Source organism: Ascaphus truei, chromosome 21 (assembly GCF_040206685.1).
Source record: "Ascaphus truei isolate aAscTru1 chromosome 21, aAscTru1.hap1, whole genome shotgun sequence".
In the NCBI taxonomy this organism is placed as follows: Eukaryota; Metazoa; Chordata; class Amphibia; order Anura; family Ascaphidae; genus Ascaphus; species Ascaphus truei.
In genome coordinates this window covers 19,038,214-19,062,992 of record NC_134503.1, presented here as the reverse complement: position 1 = coordinate 19,062,992, position 24,779 = coordinate 19,038,214, and the positions used below count along the sequence as shown (strand labels likewise).

General features: G+C 43.2%; 1 protein-coding gene across 2 annotated transcripts in view; it reads right to left on the bottom strand.

The window, feature by feature from the left end:
• Window positions 1–521: 521 nt before the first annotated feature.
• The window catches only part of LOC142472280 (Golgi-associated plant pathogenesis-related protein 1-like), a 38,150-nt gene continuing 13,892 nt past the window's right edge, over window positions 522–24,779 (bottom strand). Inside the window, exons 1-5 of one of the 2 annotated variants that reach the window (XM_075579249.1) lie at window positions 9,410–9,512; window positions 6,762–6,811; window positions 5,016–5,231; window positions 3,853–3,930; window positions 522–2,022 (exon numbers count right to left, since the gene is read on the bottom strand). In XM_075579249.1, the coding sequence (XP_075435364.1) occupies window positions 1,844–2,022; window positions 3,853–3,930; window positions 5,016–5,231; window positions 6,762–6,777 (489 nt within the window). In that variant the 5' untranslated portion in view covers window positions 6,778–6,811; window positions 9,410–9,512 and the 3' untranslated portion in view covers window positions 522–1,843. Of the gene's footprint in view, window positions 2,023–3,852; window positions 3,931–5,015; window positions 5,232–6,761; window positions 6,812–9,409; window positions 9,513–24,779 lie in introns of those variants that run through there. The other variant, XM_075579250.1, reaches the window with a different exon arrangement.

Here is a 24,779-nt window from a genome sequence, read left to right as displayed (position 1 = left end):
CACACTCTTGGTATCTGTAATAAAGCTCTAGCCTGTATTTCCTTTTACCTTTTACGCCAGGGGTCTTCTCTTTTTTCTATACATGCTCTTTTTAGGCAACATGATCACATCTTTCGGGTTAAAATATTACCTCTATGCTGATGATACACAAATTTACTTTTCAATCCTGGTGTTCAGACCAAAGTCTTTGATTGTCTCTCTGTTATATCATCCCGGATAGCCCTCAGCTGACTCAAAGACAGGAACTCCTCATACTTCCTCCCAAGCCTGGCCCTACTGCCCCCTTCTCCTTTACTATTGGAAAGAAATTGCTTAATAAATATTGGACAATGTGAGAGACAATAAGCTGGAGCACTCCGAGTCAAGACGTGCTCTGGGACACAAGGAAAAGTCAGAGATAAAAGGTACAGCAGTTTCACGCAGACAAGGCGTAAATGGTAAGACAAAATAAGATAGATAAGGCATGATAGACAGATACTTAGATAGGAACACATCTACTAGATGACGAAAAATCTGAGGTCTTCAACTTTTATATTATAATTTATTTGTAAAGTGCCAAAACATTCTGCAGCAAGGTACAATGGGGTACAATGGGGTACAGAGCTATGTATATTAAATAAACAGCTACATACACGTGAGGACAAACATGCACAGATACAAAGAAGTCATGATGGCCTTACTCGTGAAAGATTACAATCTATGGGGAATGAGGCACAATGTTGAAACAAGAAGGTAAGGTGGCTGTTCATTGTAGGATAGCGCGTGGCTCAGATTGGAGGATAGGTTGTAGAGATGTTGAAAATTGGAGTGGTCTAGGGCATGTAGGTTTCTGTATGTGCTCATGGAAGTAGGTGTGGAGGGTGCATAGGTTACAGTGGAGTTAAAGGTTAGGAGGGGACGATCAGAGAAAGGAAAGGGCATGTTAGAGGAGTTAGAGAGAGCAGGAGTGGGAGAAAACCATGTCAAGGGAGTTATATTAACGTCTCCCAGTATGACAGTAAGTTTGTCAGAAGAAAGGAAGTGAGGGAGCCAACCAGCAACAGTTGTCAAGAAATTGAGATGCATGTCCAGGGGGACAAAAGGCAGCGACAGGGGGAGAAGAGATGGACACCAGGGACTTCAAAGGATGTGAAAGAGAGGTGGGAAATAGGGGTATGGCATGAAATGTGCAGCGTGTGGAATGTAATATGGCAACTCCACCTCCCTTTCTATTCCCTGGTCTAGGGGTGTGGCTGAGGGAGACATCATAATAGGAGAGTGCAGCAGGAGAGGCGGTGTCTGAGAGGGTGAGCAAGGTGTCTGTAATGGCTGGAAGGTAGAGAGAGTTGGAAATGAACCAGTCATGTATTACTGTGAGTTTGCAGAACACAGACTGTGCGTTCCATAGGGCACAGGAAAAGGCAAGGGAGAGGTGTGATGGGGATGCGGTTGGTGTAATGGGGATGCGGTTGGTGTAATGGGGATGCGGTTGGTGTAATGGGGATGCGGTTGGTGTAATGGGGATGCGGTTGGTGTAATGGGGATGCGGTTGGTGTATTGGGGATGCGGTTGGCGTGATTGGCAGCGAGTGGTGAGAAGGAGACTTTGGGACAGGGTGTGGAATGTAAAAGGATTGGTATGTGGGTAGGGTTAGGATTGGGGAACATGTTGCCACAGAATAGGAGTAGTAGTGATTGAGGAGAGGAAGAGAATTTTTATTTGCCTTATTCTTGTGTCTATAAAAAGACATTAAAAAAGTTATGGTGGGTAAAAAAAAGTGATAAAAACCCTCCACCATACAGTGTACAGCAAATACAATTCTGTGTTTAGGAATGTGTGGTTCAAGAGCTAACCAGTGGAGTTATTATGGATCTGACTCTGGTGCTGTTCCTAAGGGCAGGACATTCATCTGAAAGGAGCCGGGGTTGGTGATATTCCCATGTGGGTTGTACTGTCCCACCACGTAGAAAATTCCATTGCCATCGGTGGCCAGTCCTACTCCAACTTCTGAAGAGGCCTTCCAGACGACCTGCGTGAAGTGACCTGTGAGATGCACGAGAGAAGACAAGGGGTCCTTATTTATCGGGGAAGCTTCCTTATATTTATCGCTAAAATATATTCTCATATTTTCTATTTTTCCCCTGAAAAAATGTAATTGTCAGGAAAGTGACATAGAGAAGCGTAACAAATTCACGCTCATTGGTGTGACAATGTACAAAAACTATTTTGATGTGTAAATTCTGTTTTGGCCATACATGTGTAACCGATAAATATACACAAATTGCAACAAAGCATGCGTCAGTTATATGCACCATAAATACATCAACATTGTACATCAACTTCTTCTTTCCGTAAAAGAGAAATGCAAGTAGGCGCACACTCGTAATGCATTCATATGTATGGGTGTGATGCACGTCATACAAACAATAACAAAACCTGCGCCAAATGTAAGAACATGAACAATGACCTAGCAACATGTGCTGCTAATTATATAAGGTGAGAAATAGTTTATTGGGGACAATGCACTGTTTTCAAAAAACTATTCTTCATACATAGCCCTCTATTGGGCCTATTCTAGTAGCTTTGATTTTATCATTGCAAAATTGACCGTGTTGGCATGTTACTACATCAAGGAATAAAATTAGTGAAAAAACAGTATTTATTAAGGCAAATCACAGGTTATATACGGTTTGTTTTAAAAAAATGACATATCGCACGAGTTGGTAGCTGCTTTACAAGTGTCCTGGAACTAGAGTCCATATTCCTCTGTCTCTCCTTTAGTTTATGGGATCCATTTCTCCCTTGTTCAGTTGCCTGTCATTTTGCCCTGTCCCAGCAGCTTGCTGTATCAGAAATGCAACATTATTGCTACATGTTGTAGCTCCCTTAGACATTTCAGTGAGTTGCTATAGCAGCGCCAGCCTTTCTCTCAAATGAGCTAGTCTGCTTTCTCCCCCTCTGCTCTGCCCACAGATGGTCTCTCCCCAGGCTATCTTGCTACCAAGAATACATTGGGACTTCCTTTTCCACCATCACCACTGGATGAGTGAGTACCTGCTGTAACTGCTCTAGTGGCAGGATTACCCTTTTCACCTGTCCTTAACTACAAAGCACCCACAGAGAGACATTATCTAAACACCAACATCTCTTCACAAGTGCCTGTCTTTTATGCTGCTTTCCCTAAATAAAGTGACGAAAAGATACAGAACTTGTTGTGCTTTGGAAAGAGGGCCGAGTTGAATCTATCTGGGCTAATCATCTTACACATGACCCTGGCCTCCAGAATAACAAGCGAAATGCCCGTAACATGCGTTTTCCCTCTATCAGTCTGGAAGAGCTGCACAGAGAGACGCTGCATCTCCCTGCACTGCTCTGACAGGCAATCGCACGGTATATATTTTAATAATATTGGATTGAAGCAGGGGGTCTCTGGACCTGGACCCCATTACTTTCAGGTCTGGGGACCTCCTGCTTCCTGAGGTACAGGCCCCAGTATGGGGTGCTGGTATCGCCTCAAGTTTAAATGTCCCGGTCACGAGGGGCGTTATCATTATCAGCTACTTCCGTTTTTCTTTAAGACTAATGATGGCGTTATTATCGCCTTGCAAACATTGACAGAGAAAAGTAAAATATGTGTCTGGGGATTTGGTAACTGACAGTCTAATCAGCAAAAGACATTAGATGCAGATTGTTAAAAAAAAAACCTTACAAAGCTTTTGTTTGCAATGGAAATGTTTAAAGATGTAATTTAACCCATTAGACATGCAACTGCACTTAGTATATTTCCAGCCTCCTTCCAATTTAAGATATATGAACGCTTAGCACTGTTTAGTTAATTCGGGGCCCCAGGGATTCCTTGTGATGATAATTTACCTGTGGTGCTTGAAAACCCAGGATTGTTGAAGTCATAATCAGTAATTTCATTGTACCAGGCATCCACCGCCACGTTACCTGAATAAATGGAGGGAAAATAATCATTTGAACTGTTCTGCATCGTATTACGGCTTAAAGAAGTGTTTCCTCTTGGGGCTTTTTCTCTTCTTTCCACGTTTGAAGCTGGGGGTCTCCGGAGCTGGGGGTCTCCGGAGCTGGGGGTCTCCGGAGCAGAACCGTGTTGATTTCAGCTCCGGGGAACCTCCTTCTTCCCGAGATACTTACCCCGGAAGGTGCTGCCGGTAGCAAGTCTGACTGGGCACCCAATATGGCGGTTTAAAGGTTCCGCGCATGGCGGGTCATTAGGAAGTCGCGACGTCATCCCATGCGGCTTCCTATTGACCCACCTGACACGGGACCTTTAAACATGCAGGAGAGACCTGAGGCACTTTGTGATGTAAGTAACTCGGGGGCAGGAGGTCCCCGGAGCTGATATTAACGCGGTTCAGCTCCACAGACCCTCTGCTTCCTACTGTACCTAGGGGGGAACCATTTTTTTAAAGGCACAATTGCTTTAAAAAAGAAATCTGTTCTGCTCAGTTTTTTTCCTACATAATATAACCATTTTTTACCATATTTGAAACCAGAGCTGATCCGGGCCCTGCAAGATACGGTGATCCCCCTGGCACCTGATATGTTTCATTTGTGTAATTCCTTTAAAAGAATTCTTGGTACGGGTGAAACATTATGGCCACTGGCGGCAGCCTCACTTTAGCGACCAATAAATAGCCTTAGCATCATCATTTGTGACATTGCATCTTCCTATTGGGTGACCTTACAGTCGCTTTCTTTCTTCTTTGCCAGTAGCAATGTATGAAGTGTTTGCAAAAGTTTGCGAACTTGTTAAAATTCGCATTTTTGTGTGAAAAAAAATAATGGAAATAATTTCAGTTCACCCAAAAAATCCGAGGGTTATCTGACCCCGATGTGACTATGGTGTGCACGGTCACATGACCAAGGTGTGCTTGCTACATATTCTCCCTGTCTAACTGCCCTCTAGGGGTGAGTGATGGCTGCCCTTGTAGACCAGTGAGCATACAAGTTGCTCTCTACTGACTTACAGTATAGATAGTATAGGAGGTTTGATAGTAGGAATCATATACCTGCCAGTTCGTTGGCGTTGGGGTTGTTCATCATGTACAGGTTCTCTCCGTATTGACCTCCGCTGTGTTTCATGGTGTGGATGGACAGCAGATAATCAGCCCACTTTTGTGCTGAGTTGCAGATATCTCGATTGAGTTCGAGAGGAGGCGCCCCATGGTTCTCCCGATAAGTATTATGGGAAGCCAGGAAATCCTGCTCAAACTGGCTCATATCATCTTTAGAAAATGAAAGATTAGTTATATGTGTTTCTCCGTCCAGTGATGGTGAAACAATCGGGCAGAAAAACATTCACGTGCCTATCCTAATCCCCATAAACCCTCAATGATTACATTTAATTATCTATTGTCTCCTGGTAGAACAAACAGGACAGTTATACACCAAGAGACCTAACTGTTCACATCAGCACATTTTGGCAAGAGCAGTTGCTGACTTAAAACAGCAGGCGGCGCTGTTTGTGTCTTTGAAAAGTTGTTTAGTAAAGTGCACTCACAGAAAAAGACAATTGAAAGACTTGCACAACTTATCCCCTAACTATAATAAGGAACCAATCAATACATATTATCATACAGAGAGACTATGTCCTGCACACTCAAAAAAACCTCCTAAATCAATATCTAAAGCATATATAGATGAACACAAAAAATCCTATAATTGTATTATGTCTTCATTTATATAGCGCCATTAGTGTACACTGCGCTTCACAGCAGTAATACACATGACAATCATATAAATAATAAATAATACAAATAACAGATCATGGGAATAAGTGCTTCAGACATAAATGTAACATTTAGGAAGAGGAGTCCCTGCTTACAATCTAATTGGTACGGTATGTAGGAGGAACGTACAGAGACAGTAGGGGGGCATTCTGGTAAGTGCATCTGCAGGGGGCCAAGCTTTATGTATCATGTGTCTAGTAATATCTACGGTGCTCTTATATGCTTCTTTAAGCAAGTGTGTCTTAAGGTGGGTTTTAAAGGTGGATAGAGAGGGTGCTAGTCGGGTATTGAGGGAATATATAAGGGAATATATAAGGGAATATAAACAATAAAATTGTCTTTACTTTTCCTTAATATGTAAATTACCCGAATCAGCGGCCTGATTCTAGCCCTCTGACCTCCATCGACTCCCCGGGTTTTCGAGGTATTTTGGTTGTTAAGAATATTTTACGGGGGAAAAAAATGGCAGACTGGGTCAGCCCCACGGGATGCGGCCAAAAAAGGCTGCGACATCGGTAGATGATGTCAGGGCTTTCAATTGCGGATCCCCGTGGAAAAATGTGTAGGATTTAGTCAGAATCAGCACAAAAAATGACATATACCTCAAATTCCACAATAAATGTATCAAATATTGGGTATTGTTGCTTTGCAGCAGCAATTTGTGCTGCTCTATTTTGGGGTTGGGGGGGGGGGCTTGAAACAAAAGGGATCCCATGGAACAGCTGCACTCAAAGCTACGGGGACCCCATGGAATTTAAATTCCCTTACGAACCAAATGGCCACGGGGGCAGCCTCACTCTGGCAGTGCAATAATTGCGAGATGACATTGCAGCTGCTGATTGGGCGACACTGCAGCCATCTTTATTTTTCCTTGCAAGTACTGGCAAAAGCAAAAGAAACATATATATATATATAGTCAATTGTGGGGTCCCCGGATTCAGCTATGTGGACCCCCTGGTTTATATAAGGTAAAAAAGAAATAATCCTTGGGGAAGGACGCTGCTTTAAAGCCCTAGTAATAATTACCTGCGTTGCTGGCCATGGCTGGTGTTCTTGCTGTTTATCAGCTGGAGGCTCTATGGAAACAAAATTAAGGAGTGGTCCATTAACCCCTGAATTGCTAGAAAAGTCTTCTGGCACCTAAGGGGTTAAGATGCAAGTGCTTCCCAAGAATTAACGGAACATATCAAATTAATCTATAACCCTTAGGGTGCCCTTATGATGTTCACAGCACGAAGCCACACAAATAATCACTGTACTATACACTGTGTTTATTTACACAATCATTGCTGGGTGTACTAATATACTGCGGGTCCCCTTTTCACGCTCCCGCTGCCTGTATGATTTATCTTGCGGCAGGGATCTGTACTGCTGGGGATATTTTGCTTGAGTTGTGGGCAATGCTGGGGTCCTCTATCTGTTGTGACCCTATTGAGCTGGTCTAAGGATCCTAAGAGAACAAGCTTATTATTACATACAGTGGTTACCCATAGAGGCCCTACAAGGTGTATTTCTACACTACAATACCCATTTCTATTAAGAATACCTGTATCATCTAGTTTGCAGCCTAATATATAGCGTTTGATTACCTTATAGCTTTTGTTATTTTTTATATAGTAGTGTGACCTTTTTGATAGTGTATCCTATACTAGGATTTGGCTATTCACTGCCTTATGCCTCTATTGACATCACATTCACTTTGTCACCTACCTTGAGTGCAACTACAGGGGGCTGTGTATAATCTTTTGATTATTTGTGTGGCTTCTATTGGTTTCCCCCTTGCACCAGGTAGTTTGTGTTTCTATGTCTGTTGGTTTGGTGCAGCGACGTATTTCTGTGTGTTTATATGATGTTCACAGCACGTCAGAAGGGCCAGACCCAAGAGTCACTTATTACGTTCAGGGAACATCATATGAATTTTGCTCATTGACCAGGGGAAGATCTTGTTCTGAGCGTGGCCCAGTCCTCCGGCACTATAAGCGCTGACTTGCATACATTTTAAAGAAATGTTAAGGTTAAAAAATTACTACTGACACCTCCAGAGAACCTCCCTGTGTTGGATAGCAAAAAAGAGTGTGGCAGCTCCCAATCATGTAAAATATTAATAGTTATAGTAACAATATTTTTCTTACGTATTAATGACAATGTTCTCAGTGCTGTATATAGAATTTGGCAAGCACATTAGGTCCCCGCCCAGTAAAGCTTACAATCTAATTTGCATTTGAACAATAAATTATTATTTTTTTGTACCTTTCATACCTATTTGAGTGCCCTTTGTTTGGAGTTTCAGCAATTCTCCGTCTTTTGGGTTTTGCACCTTCTTCCTTTTTACCTAATCTAATTTGAATGCCTGAGGCACAGGGAGATACAGTGACCTGCCCAAGCTCATGAGGAGCTCACACCGGGATTCAAACCAGATTCACTCAGTGGAAAAGGAGTAACAAGTCCACTTATCACTGAGCTTCTCCTTCAGCTCATTTAATGTGGGGGGGCACAGGTTTCTCCTTCTTATGGACTATATCATTGTTTATCATCTTGCTGAGGATCACCATACAGTACATACATAGAGCATCATGACTTAATATATACAAAAATGATATGCAGTATATTTATATATGGTGATGAATCAGGTCATTGTTATAACACGTGCTGAGATAAGAGGGAGTAGAGAAAGGACATTAACTCCCCTTCTCAAGGTACCATGTTTATAAACTAACTTAAATAATAAGATGCAGCGAGGCATTGGTTGAACAGCGAGCCCAGAAAAAAAGTACTTAACAACTCACCGGGTAAGTATAAAAATAAAAAAAGTTCATTAAACTACATAATATAAAACAGATAACATTCTGGGGACAAAAAAGGGGGATTCTTCTCCCACGCGTTTCACACTAAGAGCGCTTTCTTATGTAGTTTAATAAACTTTTATTTATTTTTGTACTTACCTGGTGAGTTGTTAAGTGCTTTTTTTCTGGGCTCGCTGTTCAACCAATCCCTCGCTGCATATTTGAATCCTGCCATTCGATTGGCGTGACGCGCAGCAGCATTGCAGGCTCGGTTACACGGGACTCACATTGCCAGGTTACAGGGAGACGGCGCTCTCCACGGAGCAGCCACACTCTAGTCCGTGACTTCGGAGAGACGGAGGAGGAACTTCTAAATGGAACGTGGCTCCAGAGGTAATTCATTTCTCCTCTGCAGTGCATGTCCCCCCCAGTTGTTCTCCTTCGGGCTCATTACAGTTTACATCTCTGACTGTCTCAATCTCCATTACTAACCTTTGGGCGTATTCCCAGTATTCGGCACACCTGCATCCTCAGCGCTGCTGATTATACCCAGTACATACTATACTGCTATACTTTTGAACGTTCAAGTATTTTGTGAGCTATTCCTTGAGCTATGAGTGGCTGTTTTTTGCATACAGTATCTAACTTATGTAATAGTTACGAATACTCAGAACCACTAACATTTTCTAATGGAGACATTAATCACCCCAGTCAACTCCCATTCTTATTTGTGGGTCTCAACTGGATTCAGTCCTTTGATTATTAGCTTCAGAAGTGACTTTAAGGTAATCTTGCTGTTAAAAACCAGCACTTTCCATTAAAATGGCACAAAACCCCCATCTTTTACACATTTCAGACCTTGAAGGTTGATATCAGAGAAAACGTTCTTACCGTTATCTCTTCTGTCTCCTTAGGATTGTCTTGTCTTGTCCGTTGTTGGGTTAAGCTGCTGTGTTGTAGAAGCTCTCAGTTAGTCACTACTATAGGAAGTATACTCACTCTCTCTAGAGTTATGGCAGTCTCTCGCCCTATATATAGTGATCAGCATGGCACAACACACCTACAATGGCCTGGTAATTACCTCCCACTTTACTACGATTTCTCAGAAATGTCCTAATTACAGCTGTGTGACACTGTCCTCAATGCTGTTGCAATCTTTTGGGTATTTATGTTTCTGAATTTCGCTTCCTTGTGAAACTTTTTGCCAAGCCTCAAAAAGATAATAATGTGGCAAAAGACGTCTACGATTTTACAATTTAGCAAACGTTCAGCAAATATCACCATATATATATATATATATAAATATATATATATATACAGCTCAACCCCGTTATAGCGCGATCCGCTATAACGCGGATCCACTTATAACGTGGTTTAAGCATGGACCCCGAATTATTATTTTTTTTAAATGTTTTACTTTTTTTTGCACACTGCATACACTGCACACTACATACACTCACCGCACACTGCATACACTCACAGCACACTTCACACACTCACAGCACCCTGCATACACTCACAGCACACTGCATACACTCACAGCACACAGCACACACACAGCACACTGCATACACGCACTGCACACTGCACACATTCACTGCACAGCACACACTCAATGCACCAGCACACACTGCACACACTCAAAGCACACTGCATACACTCACAGCACACTACACACACACAGCACACTGCAAACACTCACAGCACACTGCATACACACACTGCATACACACACTGCATACACTCACTGCACACTGCACACACTCACAGCACACACTGCACACATTTACAGCACACACTACACACACAGCACACTGCATAAACTCACAGCACACGGCACACACTCACAGCACACTGCATACACTCAAAGCACACTGCACACTACACACACACTCACAGCACACACTGCACACACGTACAGCACACACTACACACACAGCACACTGCATACACTCACAGCACACTGCATACACTCAAAGCACACTGCACACTGCACACACTCACAGCACACTGCACACACAGCACACTGCACACAACACACACACACCCCTCCCACTCCCCTTTCCCTCCCTAACTTTGGTGTCAACTGCTGAGATCATAGTGGAGCTGGCATCGGGGTGGGGGGGGGGTCGGAGCGGACCTGGAATCAGGGTGGGGGGGGGAGGTCGGAGCGGAGCTGGCATCGGGGCGGAGCGGAGCTGTTTGGGGGTTGCTCGGAGCAGGGCTGGCTGGGGGGGTTGATCGGAGCGGAGCTGGCTGGGGGGGTTGATCGGAGCGGAGCAGGGCTGGCAGGGGGCGTTGATCGGAGCGTGGGGGTGGGGATCGGTGTGGACTACTGAGGGAAGTGAGGCTGCTAGGGGAAGTTACGGTGGCTGCTGGGGGACATGTAGGGCTGCCAGCCACCACTTCCCTCCCTCCTCCCGATCGGGTGCACGACGGCCATTTTTAATTTTTTTAATTAGCGCGACCCCGGTTATAGCGTGGTCGGATCGGGTGGCCCCCGAGGACCGTGCTATAATGGGGTTGAGCTGTATATATATATATCACACACAAAACGGTCAACAAAACCTATAAATAAACGATTTCAAAACTCAGTCTAAATAAATCCCAAATGTATATAACAAAATAATCTAGGATGGATGAATGGTGCTGGGGAAAATATGAATATGTAAACACACAAAAGACAAACAGAAACCCCATAAACACTCAAAATGAATCATAATTAACAAAGTACAAAAGCATATTCTGGATCAAAGAACAAATGGATTTTAATAGTGCAACACACACACACAAAAAAAAATAATACTAACAATTTACAAAACATAAAGAAAACGAACCGCTGTGTGACCCTCCAAGGCACAAAATACAAATAAAGAGAACAAAAATGCCAAAACCTATTCTACCTGCAGTGAAAAATATGAGCCACTAAAATACAGTATACAGTATGAACACAAGGGGAGGAGAAAGAGAAAAATACTCCTCCATCATCCCTTAGCAAATAAGTAGACTCAATAAACTGAACTAGAAACTCCTAATAAATGCTAATGCTATATAGAATTATTCTATAATCTAATAATCCCTGCATAACTTGGTAGGTTGGAAGAACGTACAGAGACAGTAGGAGGTGTTCTCGTATGTGCGTCTGCAGGGGGCCAAGCTTTATGTATGAGGTGTATAGTATCAGTGCATCCTAAAGTATTTTAGAACTCATAGACCAAACCCTGTGCTATCTAACACCCTCTAACATACATACCTCCAAACCTTAATAGATCCATCTGTGTGCACAGTTGGACCATACTCCTTCCTGATGTATACTGCACCCTAACAATGCACAGCCACTTTATCTTTTATTTCAACTTTTCCCCTGGTTCCCTTTAGAGTGTTAGCTTCCGGGGGCAGGACCCTCTTTCCCTTCTGTATCTGTTTGTGCGTGTCTGTTCTTATTTGTATGGCAGTCAGTTTATGCAAAATTGATGTCACTCTGTACCCCCATTGTACCGCGCAGCGGTATATGTTGCCGCTTTACAAGTAAAGGATAATAATAACTCAAACCGAGTCACCCCTGAAAGCATTCTCACATCAGTATCTGATCTCAGTTTGGTCCATCGTCTATTATATGTGAAACCCTATTTAAGTTCTTGTATCATCTCAACTCATGCTGAGAGGCCCGCAAAGCATCCCAAAGCAAGGCACTTCTGGCAGCCAATGGGTTAAGCATCAGAGACAGGGTTACAATTAGATTGTAAGCTCTTTGGAGCAGGGACTCCTTTTCATGTTACTTTCATGTCTGAAGCAAGTGTATTACTGCTGTGAAGCGACTGAATGGGACTGCCAGGGACCCCTGCTGTGCTAATCCGATGAGCCATTAGTTTCTGCAGAAATGTCACTGAAATGTTTGCAGCATGTACCCAGCATGTACCCAGCATGTACCTAGTATGTACCTAGATCTTGTTGGTGATAGCCCCATATTTTCCAAGGAAAGTTTAAGGCAAGTTTTAGAATACTTGTCGGCGCACCTGTACGTACAAGAACATACATACATGTCTGAGTGCTTTCAATTGAGTATTAGCAAGAATCCGGTACTGTATATTGATAAGCGGGTCTTTCAATGGGCAAACCATCCTAGGACCAAAGTGCACTAATGACAAGTAACGTGTTTAACCCTTTAAGTGCCGGAGGAGTGGCGGCATCAGATTGCCCTAGCCCCTATGGCACTCGAAATCACATGACTGCTTCATCGCTGATGACAGGACGGGAGTGGTCTGCCTCGTCCGCTCTTCTTCCCGATAGACCGTGTTCTGCGCTTCTGAATGTGATCTCCCCAACAGCAATGAGCATGTAGATTATGATGTAGCTAGTTTATAACGGCCAATGAAACTGTTTCCTTGTTTACAAAAGGTGGCCTTTTGGCAAGCGACATGGGATTGCACATTTAAAAGCAATATGATAACTCCTAGAATTTAGATCCTGCCTATTGCCCCATGTCACTGTATTATTAGCATTTGCTCCACCTATTTCCTGTAAACATAATTATAGATAATACAGTGTATACACTGCTTACCTGGAACTGGTTGGTTGGGACTATCTTCTCATTGGGGTTTCTAAAAAGAACAGGTTCTCCTACAGCATGAAATTAGTCTTGGCAGGAGTTTTAACACGTCACCTTTTTCGAGGAGCACCCCCACCTGCTACTTGGTACGCCTCACCCTGCTGTAGGTTGGAGTTTTTCTATAAGCAGAGTAGGGTGTTTCTAGAAGGAGGCGGAAGTGTGTTGGAAGTCCCTTCATAGTGTTTTCTATAACAAACCCTTTTAACCACATGTACACTCATATTATAAAGATACAGCACGTTGCACAAGCAAAGAAGAGCACAGTGCAGATGTTTATGAGGCCAAATTAACTAAAAGTGCTTCCCCATAAGACACCTTCCATGCTAAAAGATACTGCGCTGCCCATTCACTTGCACATTCGTTGAAATCCAGACACCTGGCAATCAAAATGTGAAGTTGCGGTGCCATGATAACGTGATGTTGCTGTAGGAGATGCTACTGAAGAGGTAGCTCTTCCCTGGCAATTAGTTTCATTATTGTTGGGAAGAGCGCGGGGCCTCTGTAAGCATGGGACTCAGTGCAGTGGATCCGACGGTCCTGTCTAGGAGTCGCTGGCAGAGCGCGTGGGTGAATAGGTGCCGCACCCTGTGATATCTGCGGGTCCACCAGGAGCCCAGCTACCAGTCCGCTTGAGTTAGCAGACGCTGGCTAAAGGGTGTAGGGCTTTTTTGACCCCCCTTGCGCCATATCTGTACACATAGGTATTTTCTTCCTATAGTGCACCCTGAATCAAATCACATATATATATATTTCATTATACCATAATGTATTAGGTTGAGTGGTTGGGTCATATCGTTGGTTTATAGTAATTTCTTGGACTCTCTGTCTACTCCAGACCACACCAGCTCCCAAGAAATAACCAATACTATCTACTACAAATAGCAGAGGATTCTCAGAAATGACAGATTTTCTGCCGAATAAACCAGACCTTGGAATCTGGAGGAATGAAGCCTTAGACGTGTTCTCATTAAAAGACAACTTGAGTGAACAAGAACCTATTAAAATATCAGGAGTTTCTTTACAGACATAGGCAGGACTTAGGGACAACAGGCAAGGTTCTGGTGTTAGGTAGCAAGCTTGGAACAATGTAAAATCTGAACTTGTTACGAGAGGCCTCAGAATCAAGCTGCCTCCTCCCACCAGATCACAGATGAAACAATCAATAAAATATGGCACAACATATTACTGCAATGTTCAACGCATCTGATTAAATTTTTGATTGAGTTTGAATCCAAAAGAAATGGACATGATCAAACAGAGAGATTGATACACTGTTCGCTGGAACAACGACTTGTCAGTCTCATCCTGACTTCGAAGGTCTGGAACGAAAGTTTAAATCTAATTCTAAGAAGCTCATTAGGGAGATAAAGGAAAGGAAACAAAGAAAATATATGAGAGACTCAATAGATTTTAGAGAAGGGAAGATATTCCGTCATAAAAATCGTCACCAATTTAATAGACTGAGCACTAGACTATATGATTCATCCACAAAGTGGGAAGTGTCAGCTAGTAACAACAAACATGATAGCCACCTTAGTAGATCAGATAGAACCTTTATGGAACAAGGTCCCGTCCACCCTTTACCCATGCGAACCAAGACACCTCCTTTTTTAGAAATGGGCGGTCCATACGCAACCACCTTCGCAAATGGAAAATCAGAAGGGGTACGAGTGGACCATTTAAGAGGGACAGATGGGCTTACAAGGACCAAGTGAAAAAAGAGGGACATGAAGAAACAACCCAAATGACCCAAATAATCAACTTGTCACAAAAACAATTCAACAGTGACCCCATGAGTGTTCTCTCAAAGGGTCTTTCATTCTGTCCTTCCAATTGTATCCATTTATTTTAATGTGTTCAAAATCTAAACTTCTTTTTGAGAAAGCTGCTGTTACACACATTTTTAACAGACGATTACAACTAGTAGCCTTAACACCGAGTTTGAGGATTTTGATTACCGAGATCATGCCTGTGTTAAGGTTCTCATCCGCCTACTTGAAGAAAGTGCGGCAATGTCGACAGTGCATGAGACGGCGCTAGCGACGTCGCTCGTGCCGAACACAAACACTAGGACACCAATGTGCATGTGTATAGAGTACGTGCATAAGGGCGACCGGTGCTTCGCGCGACAACCTTGCTTGAATTTTCCACCCAATGGCCGGGTCACGTGAGCAGTTCCCCAATGAGGGTGAACCAGCTCTGTGAAATCACGGCCGTGCCCCCAGACACACCTCCCTGTCGCCTCTGCCTGCAGGACAGGAAATCTCTCCTGCAGCAGGCGAGCGTGCGCGCACGCATCCACTATGGGTGAGTCCTGAGAGACCTCCAGGGGAGTGTCCTTTTACTGATCTAGGGAAGAGATCCAAAATTTTTCCCACCGATAGAGACTAGCTCTATTGTGGATGTGTTCACTAAATTGGTCACGAAAGATTTACTTGAACAACCAAAAAATAAATGCCATGAAGAACGACTACTGTAGCTCTCCAAGACCTGGAGAATGATCAAAGTATCATTATCAAAGCTTCCGATAAGGGAGGGAATATGGTCATTTTGGATACAGAGACCTATGTTATGGCGTGCAGATGCCTCGTATCTGATAGGAAATGTTATAAAATCTTAGAATCCGATCCAAGTACTATATTTCAGAAATAATTAATAACTATCCTGAAAGAAGGATTGGAGACAAAAGTTCTCTCCAAAAACGAGTAGAACTCATCACAGTTAAAACGCCAAAGCTGGCAACTTTCTATCATCTACCCAAAGTGAATAAGGGGTCTCACAATAGTGTCAGACATTGATAACCTGACAAGCAATGCCAGCATTTACTTGGATCGTTTTCTACGTCCCTTTGTCAGCACCTTGCTTTCATACCTTAGAGATACCAAAGTAGTCCTCCTTAAATTGGAAGACATCATCATCGGTAGAGACACTACTGGTAGGCCTCAATGTTGAGGGGCTATATACCAGTATCCCCCATGTATCTGATATGTGTGCAATATCCCACTTCTTGAAAGCTAGAAACTATCACTCAAAAACCCACAGCACCTTTATTCTAAGGCTACGTGACTTTACTCTCACAAGGAATGTTTTCCGATTTGACCACAAGTTACAGGGGACAGCAATGGGCAACACCTGCGCTCCCACCTATGCCAATTTCTATCTAGGGTGGTGGGAGGAGACGGTGGTACTCAGCGAGACCCTGGATAGGTAAACTGAATTTGTGGAAATTTGGATGAGGATATTGATGATGTTTTGCTCCTTTGGAGAGGCACAGAAGACCTCCTTAGAGAATTCCTCAATACCCTTGATACAAATGAGAACAACTTGAAACTTACATATCAGATCAGTAAGGAAAGTATTGATTTTCTTGACCTCACATTGAGCAAAAATCAGGAAGGAAAATGGGATACAATGATTTTTAAGAAGTCCAAAGCAACAAATAGCTTTCTAAGGGCCACAAGTCACCACCCGAAGTATATGATCAAGAATATCCCAACAAGATAGTTTCTCAGGTTGAGATGAATTGTTCAACATTAGCAGAATTGAACAGCCAAGCAGGTATCGCTTTCAAATAAGGGGATATGACAAGTGGACTATTAAGAAGGCCTATCGCAGGGCTGTTACCACACCCAGGTCCAAACTTTTGATGACACATCAGAGAACTGATCAAAGGGATGACACCATTAGATTCATTGGCACTTCCAGTAACCAATGGGGTAATGTCCAAAATATCTTTCAATGATATTGGCATCCTCTGTTGGAAGATCAAGACGTCAAACAAGTTCTGAAGACCACCCTGAGTATGGTCTGTAGACATACTAAAAATATAAAAGATAGGAGACTTCCGGTGACGTCAGCGCTAATGGCGGCTTAGGGAAAGAGCTCCTGAGCCCTGCGGATAGATTCAGAGTATAGAACTGCAATAAACTAATAAAAAGTGAAAAAGAAAGAAAGGGTACCGTAGAGCAGTGCTGGCGGCTGGCTCCGGTTCCACTTTGGGTCCTGTGGGGTCTGATCCGGTGCCCTGAAGAGAGCGGGCGGGGACCGCTGATCCACCACTGCCCCTGGAGCATCCTGGAGAGCCAGCACGTGGAAGCCCCAGAGTCCCATAGGGGGGCCTAAAGAGCCCCTAATAAAGGAACTGAGAACCCCACTGAAAGTCAGGGGGAATAAAGCGGAGACCCCCCTACTGGGCTATGAGCAAGAAGGCAAAAGCCCCTGCCCAGCAGAGTGTGGGTAGTTATTTCAAGGTGGCAAATAAACCCCCTGCTAGAGCCGAAATGAGTAAAAATGGAGGCCCGCCGCAAAGCCCAGCAGGAACCCCAGAAAGACCTGAATGCAGCGCTGAGAAGGAGGCACAAGACATGCTTCCAGACGCAACGAAAGCGTATCTGGAAGAACTATTCATAAGGATGCGTACAGGTTTTCAGGAAGATCTGGCCAGAGCTATTACAGAGCTCAAGTCTGAAATGAATACCTTAAAAGATAAAACAGACACTATCCAGAAAAAGGTAGAGGATGTGGAGCAGTCTTATTCTCTCGCGGAAGGCGAGATAAACAGACTAAATTGTGAGATCAGGGCACTAAAAGAAAATGCGGAGGAACAGGAGAATAGGGACCGATGCCAAAATCTCCGCGTGCGGTACATCCCGGAGTCTGTTGAGCCGAGCCAACAAAAGCCCTACCTCAAAGAACTGTTCACAGACTTGGTCCCTGATCTCACTCCGTACCAGTTGCAGTTGGATCGGGCACATAGGACCCTGGGTCAAAAATCAGAAGACCCCAAAAGAGCCAGGGACGTAATAATCCGATTTCACTCTTACACGACAAAGGAAAAAATCCTCACAACTAGCAGAGAAAGGGGGACCATACAGTTCCACAACTCCCACCTCGAAATTTACAGCGACCTTTCTAAAGCCACAGTGGACAGACGAAAGGAAATTAAACCCCTGACGCAGACTCTGCGGAATCATAAAGTGAGGTACAGATGGGGGGTTCCTTTCAAGTTGGTGGTGCAGAGAGGAGGGAAGTTCCATGCGGTATCTTACATGGAGGATGGTCCCCGATTCTTGAGGGGTCTCGGTTTGCAGCACAGAGAAGAAGAAGAGGAGGAAGCGGAGCCCGACAGACCTGAGGAGGGACAGAGCAGCCGGACACAGGCGAAAACCCCAAGGGCCTCGCAACGCTTGGCTTCCCAGAAGACCCTAACGGAAGAAGAGTGAGGATAACCAGCGGGGCAGCTTCTATTTTTTCTTATCTTGTGTCCCACAGAATTAAAGAATCCCCTTACACAGTTCACAGTCTGCCCTAGCTCCAGACTAAGCAGAACCCTCTTCTCAGGACAGCATTGAAGCCTCAGAGTACAGAGCCTGAACAAGCTCGGGACATTAGGACTCTTGGTGAGCAAAGAGACTTGGATAAGGAGGTGTAAAAACTCCCAGAGGAGGACAAGGGAGAAGATGAGCAGGGAGGAGGGAGGGAGAACGGGGAAAATAAGGACAGTTAAGGCCGAGTTGTTTAGGTTTCAAAGCAAGGTTAAAGTTAAAACGTTAAAATGTTTATATCTTTTAAAAACAGAAGGGGACAAAATATGCTATGTTGATGCAAAGTTATTTCTCTTCAGTGTTTTTTCAACAGGTTGATCATCCCTGATACTCTGGCACCACCTCGTGGCCAAACGGAGGAAGTGGTATATCCAGGTCTCTACACGTAAAGAGAAAGAGAGGAATGTAGGGATAGCTACCAGGGGCTTAGAGGCCCTGGGCAGTTCACAGAGTTTGCGACAGGCCAAATTAGTGTACCACTAGGCGTTAAAAGCTATGTTTGTATATGTTTGGATTGATTCTGTTAGCCCTATCGGAGGGCTCTGGGCTTGCCCCGGTGGTTGCCAGGATGCGACAAATTGGAAAGTCTCCAGAGGGCAATATGTCCAACTCTCTCACCCTTAGCGGGGTGGGGGTCTCTACTCTAGGGCTTGTTTGTAGCCCACTTTTTCTTTTCTTTTTCCTCTTGCCTATCCTCTCCCCTACCCTCCCCATGTCAACCCCTGCCCCCTCCGCCCCTTCTATCCAAACTAACAACATCCGAGTAAGACCCGGAAGACCTAGAGCATTAAAGAGTTCTTGTTCCCCACAAAGGTTGAATATAGGAAAACCCAGCAAGGAAAAGAGTAGGATCCCCTTTCACCTTGGGAAAGTGAAAGGAAGTAGAACTATTCTCCTCAACAACAAAAAAGAAATAAATGGCCAGTAAAACAACTATAAAAATAGTGTCTCTAAACGTTAAGGGGTTAAACTCAGTAGTAAAGAGAAAGCTAGCCCTGCAAGAGCTTAAAAAAACGAATGGGGACATATTATTTCTACAAGAGACTCATTTCAACACCTCATCTCCCAATAATACGTTTGCTCGAATTTTCCCACTCATATTCAGCTAAAAAAAGAGGAGTAGCAATACTCTTTAAACACAACGTCCCGTTTATTTTGGATAAAAAAGTGGCGGACCCAGAGGGTAGATATCTAATCTTCTATGGTTCTCTTTCAGGAGTTAAAATTACTCTGATCAACGTCTACGCACCGAATGAAGGCCAGTCAAAATTCCTGAGAGATTTATGCGAGAGCCTGCCTGCGCAGTCCAACACCGCACTACTCCTGGCAGGATATATGAACATGGTAGTATCTCCAGAGCAGGATAGAGCAAGTGTAACAGGTACCCCGCACCCACGCACCACGGTAAAAAATGCCAAGGAATTTAAAAACACACTAAAAGAATTTTCACTAACTGACATCTGAAGGGCACAGCGCCAGGGGCAGAGGGATTACACATTTTACTCGCCCCCGCACCAGACCTACTCGAGGATTGACTATTTACTAGGTACCAAAGACATTCTACAAGCATCCTCCCAGTCGGATATAGGGACAATATCATGGTCAGATCATGCTCCTGTCTCACTGATACTCTCTCTCCCCTTCTCTAAAACTACTCAGTATAACTGGAAATTAAACGATTCATTATTAAATCAAGCAGACATAGTGAAGGATGTCAAACAAAAACTAAGAGATTATTTCAGGCTGAATAAGGGCTCAGTAGAGTCACCAGCTATGCTATGGGAAGCCCATAAGGCGACAATAAGAGGAACTATTATCTCCATAGCATCATATAAGAAAAAAGCTAAACAAAAATTGTATTACGAATTGATGGAGAAAGTACAGCTCCTGGAACAAAAGCATAAAAATAATCCCTCTAAAAAAGTATTCAAGCTATTGGATAAAACTAGATCTGAACTTAAACAGGTCCAACTGGACGAGGTGGAGAGAGCGTTAAGGTGGACAAAACAGAAATACTATGATAAGGGAAACAAAGCAGATCGCCTATTAGCATCTAAATTAAGAGGTCTCAGAACCAAATCTCAGATTTCAGCCATCCGGACTAAGACCGGAGAAAAAACATTTGACGAGAAGCAAATAGCAAAAGAGTTTTCAGATTTTTACTATAAATTATATAACCTAAATTTCCCGAAGAACCAAACATCAGGTTTAGAAGCTATTTCTAAATATCTAGAAAAATGTAAGCTCCCTGAACTGTCAGAAGGAAATGCTTCGGAATTGAATAAAGACATAACTCAAGAGGAACTATTAGATGCTATTGCCCAATTGAAAGCGAGTAAAACGCCGGGCCCAGACGGTTTCTCAAATCAGTATTATAAGAAATTTAAGATGATATTATCACCATATTTGCTGGATGTATTTAACTCGTTCCTAGATGGAGAGGCCATCCCGTCATCTATGTCCAAGGCAAACATTAGCCCTTCTTAATTCGGACCTAAAACTTTTTAGTGAAATACTAGCAAATAGGCTCACTCCAATTCTCCCCAGCCTAATACACATAGATCAGGTAGGGTTTGTCTCGGGAAGACAGGCCTCTGATAACACTAGAAAGATCATTGATATTATCGACCATGTACATCTCTCAGGCACGAAAGCTATCTTATTGAGTCTGGATGCTGAAAAAGCATTTGACAGAATAAGGTGGGATTTTTTAGACCAAACATTGACTAAATTTGAATTTAAGGGCCAGTTTTTGGAGGGAGTAAGAGCCCTCTATAAAACTCCCACGGCAGTCGTGAAACTCCCAGGAGGAGACTCAACCCCTATACAAATTAAAAATGGTTCTCGTCAGGGGTGCCCCTTATCTCCGCTCCTATTCGCCCTCTCCATAGAACCCTTGGCGGCTACAATTAGAGAGGAAGAAAACATTAAAGGAATAAGAAAAGGAGAGACAAATTACAAAATATCTCTCTTTGCAGATGATATTATTTTGACCCTGGCCAACCCCTTGACCTCCCTCCCAAACTTGCAACATCAATTGGATCAATTTATCAAAATATCGGGCTACAAAATCAATACGGATAAGTCGGAGGCATTAAATCTTACACTGACAAAACCCGAAGTAAAATTATTACAAATACATTTTAACTACAAATGGAGCTCAACAAGGATTAAATATCTGGGAATACAGATATCTAGCTCCTACAAAACCCTATACCAGTATAATTACCCCCCACTATTTGAAAAGATTAAAAAAGACCTCCAGAGCTGGAACGAATATCAGATCTCTTGGCTAGGAAGAATAGCCACAGTTAAAATGAATATTCTACCAAGACTTCTATATTACTTCCAAACTCTACCAATAGACATCCCACTAAATGAACTTAAAAACATCCAAAACAGGATCTTCCAATTCATTTGGAAAAATAAAAGACCAAGGGTGGCTAGATCAATCTTGCTAGCACCAAAAGGAAGCGGAGGTCTGGGAGCCCCGGATATCATTAAATACTATCTGGCGGCCCATCTAAAGCAAGTCATAATGTGGAATAATGATCCAGCCATCTGCTGCTGGCTTGGGATTGAGTCGACCTATGCGAGTCCTCTCTCTCTCCCGGCCGCGTTATGGACCAAAAGGGGGGGAGAGACCCTAGCGGGAAAATTGAAACTGGGAGCAATGAGATGTACATGGAAGATATGGACTAGAAACAAGGGGAAGCATGAGTTAACATCTCCTCTTCCCTCACTATTGACCCCCTTACTCAATAATCCAGAGTTCCCCCCAGGCTGTACTCCAAGGGTCCTTGAGAGATACAAAGAGCTAAATATGGTAATAGCCGATGATTTTGTAGCTGAAGGTAAGATTTTACCATTCCATGAGATTCAGAAGAAATATCAAATCGCTAACCTCCCAATTTTCGGCTTCTTACAAATTCGCCATTACCTACAAACAATTACAAAAAATTCAGCTTTCTCATCACTAACACGATTTGAGAAAATATGCAGAAGAGGCTGGTATTGTAAAGGCCTGATTTCGGAGGTCTATCTGGGACTGGCGATTAAAGCTACACACTCTAACCATAGTTACATTATATGCTAAAATGGGCAGCAGATTTAAACCTGGATATAGATAGGGACGACTGGGAGGATATTTGGGAAGCAGCTTCTCAAACGTCAATTTGTACCACAACAAATGAAAACATATATAAAATTATTTTCCATTGGTACCTAACCCCGAGTAGGCTGAGCCAGATTTTCCCCGGATCCTCAGATTTGTGCTGGAGAGGATGCGGACAAAGAGGAGATATGGCTCACATCTGGTGGGAATGCCCAAAAATTCAGGGGTTCTGGATCATGATACAAACAATGATACGAGAACTCCTGGGGGTGGAGATAGAGGTTGAACCACTGACCCTGGTGCTGTCTAAACCAATAGAGGGCCTACAATCCCACGAGAATAAAATGATAAGCCACGTCCTAACAGCAGCCAGATGCTCGATTGCCGCAGCATGGAAAAAAATAAACGCCCCGTCCAGACAGACAGTGCTGAGACGCATCAGAGGGGTAAGAGTAATGGAACTCATCTCGGCACAGTTAAGCCAAAAGGTAGATAAGTTCCACAAGGTTTGGTCAGTATGGCCAGACAATTAGCAAAGGAATAAATGGGTTATATAAATCCGGAGATAATAAGAACCCACCGCCCCCCTCTGCCCACTCCTCACCTCTCCCCCCCACCCTCTTTTTTCTTACTTTTCTCTCTACTATCCTTGGATCTCGCTAAGAAAGAAATGACTGGAAGCAGCTGCTTCCCTAATAGGCAGTAAAGAAAAAAAGTTCTGTAAGATAAAACGCTCAAAAATTAAAAAAGTAAGAAATGAAGACAGCAAAAAGCAATGTATGATGTAATGGAATGTTTATTAATGGTTTTTGCGGTAAAGTTTGAAGGTGTTACAGTTATTTGTTAAAACTTGTTATAAGATGTCATTCTTTCAAAAAAAACAATAAAAAAATTGAAACAAAAACAAAAAAAAAAATATATAAAAGATAAACTTGTACATAGCCATTACAGTACCATAGCGAAACGAACATGGTATGGAGAGAGACTGAAGGGATCATACCCCAGTGGTAGGTGTAAGGGATGCTAATTCCTGATGCCTTCAAAGGAGTTTTCTAACTCCAACAACACTAAATACCAACCTTTATCCCTATTGACTGTAGAGGTGGATAACCCTAGGGATGTAAATTCTTACACTCTCCTACTTTTTGGTACCTCAGTTTCATGTTCTGATAATATGATGATAAAGGGAGATCTTTATATTTTGGGTCTACTCCGTGTATATCTCCACATACTGTAGCTATATGGATCTTCAGTGTGAGATAGATTCCATTCGTCAATGCACCCCCTTAACGCTGTTGCACTCCTCCTCCTCCTCTACCACTTGCCATCTTGACCGCTTTCCCTCCCATCTCCTCAAACATCTTGCTTCCACTTTAATCCCTAAACTCACTCATATTTTCAATTCCTGCCTTAGCTGTGGTACTGTACCTTTCCAAACCTTTCAAGCACACAGTAGTTATACCTATATACAAAAATAGTATGCTTCACACTACCTATCTTTAAACCTTTCTCCCTGCTGTCTTTTGCCTCTAAGCTCCTTCAACGACATGTATTCTCTCACTTGCTCCATTTTCTTTTATTCTCTCCTAGACCCTCTATAATGTGAATTCCGCACTGCTCACTAATGACCTTAATGCTATCACAGACCAAAGTTATTATATCCTGCTTATATTATATCCTTATATCCTGCTTATATGCAACTTTTGATACTGTGAACCACTCGTTTATCCTTCACAGTCAACCACACTCTTGGTATCTGTAATAAAGCTCTAGCCTGTATTTCCTTTTACCTCTCCTATTGTACTTTCAAGTGTTTTGTTCGCCAACACCGCCTCCTCCTTTGTTGATCTCTGTGGCCGTACGCCAGGGGTCTTCTCTTTTTTCTATACATGCTCTTTTTAGGCAACATGATCACATCTTTCGGGTTAAAATATTACCTCTATGCTGATGATACACAAATTTACTTTTCAACCCTTAACCCCACACCTGGTGTTCAGACCAAAGTCTTTGATTGTCTCTCTGTTATATCATCCCGGATAGCCCTCAGCTGACTCAAAGACAGGAACTCCTCATACTTCCTCCCAAGCCTGGCCCTACTGCCCCCTTCTCCTTTACTATTGGAAAGAAATTGCTTAATAAGTATTGGACGATGTGAGAGAAAATAAGCTGGAGCACTCCGAGTCAAGGCGTGCTCTGGGATACAAGGAAAAGTCA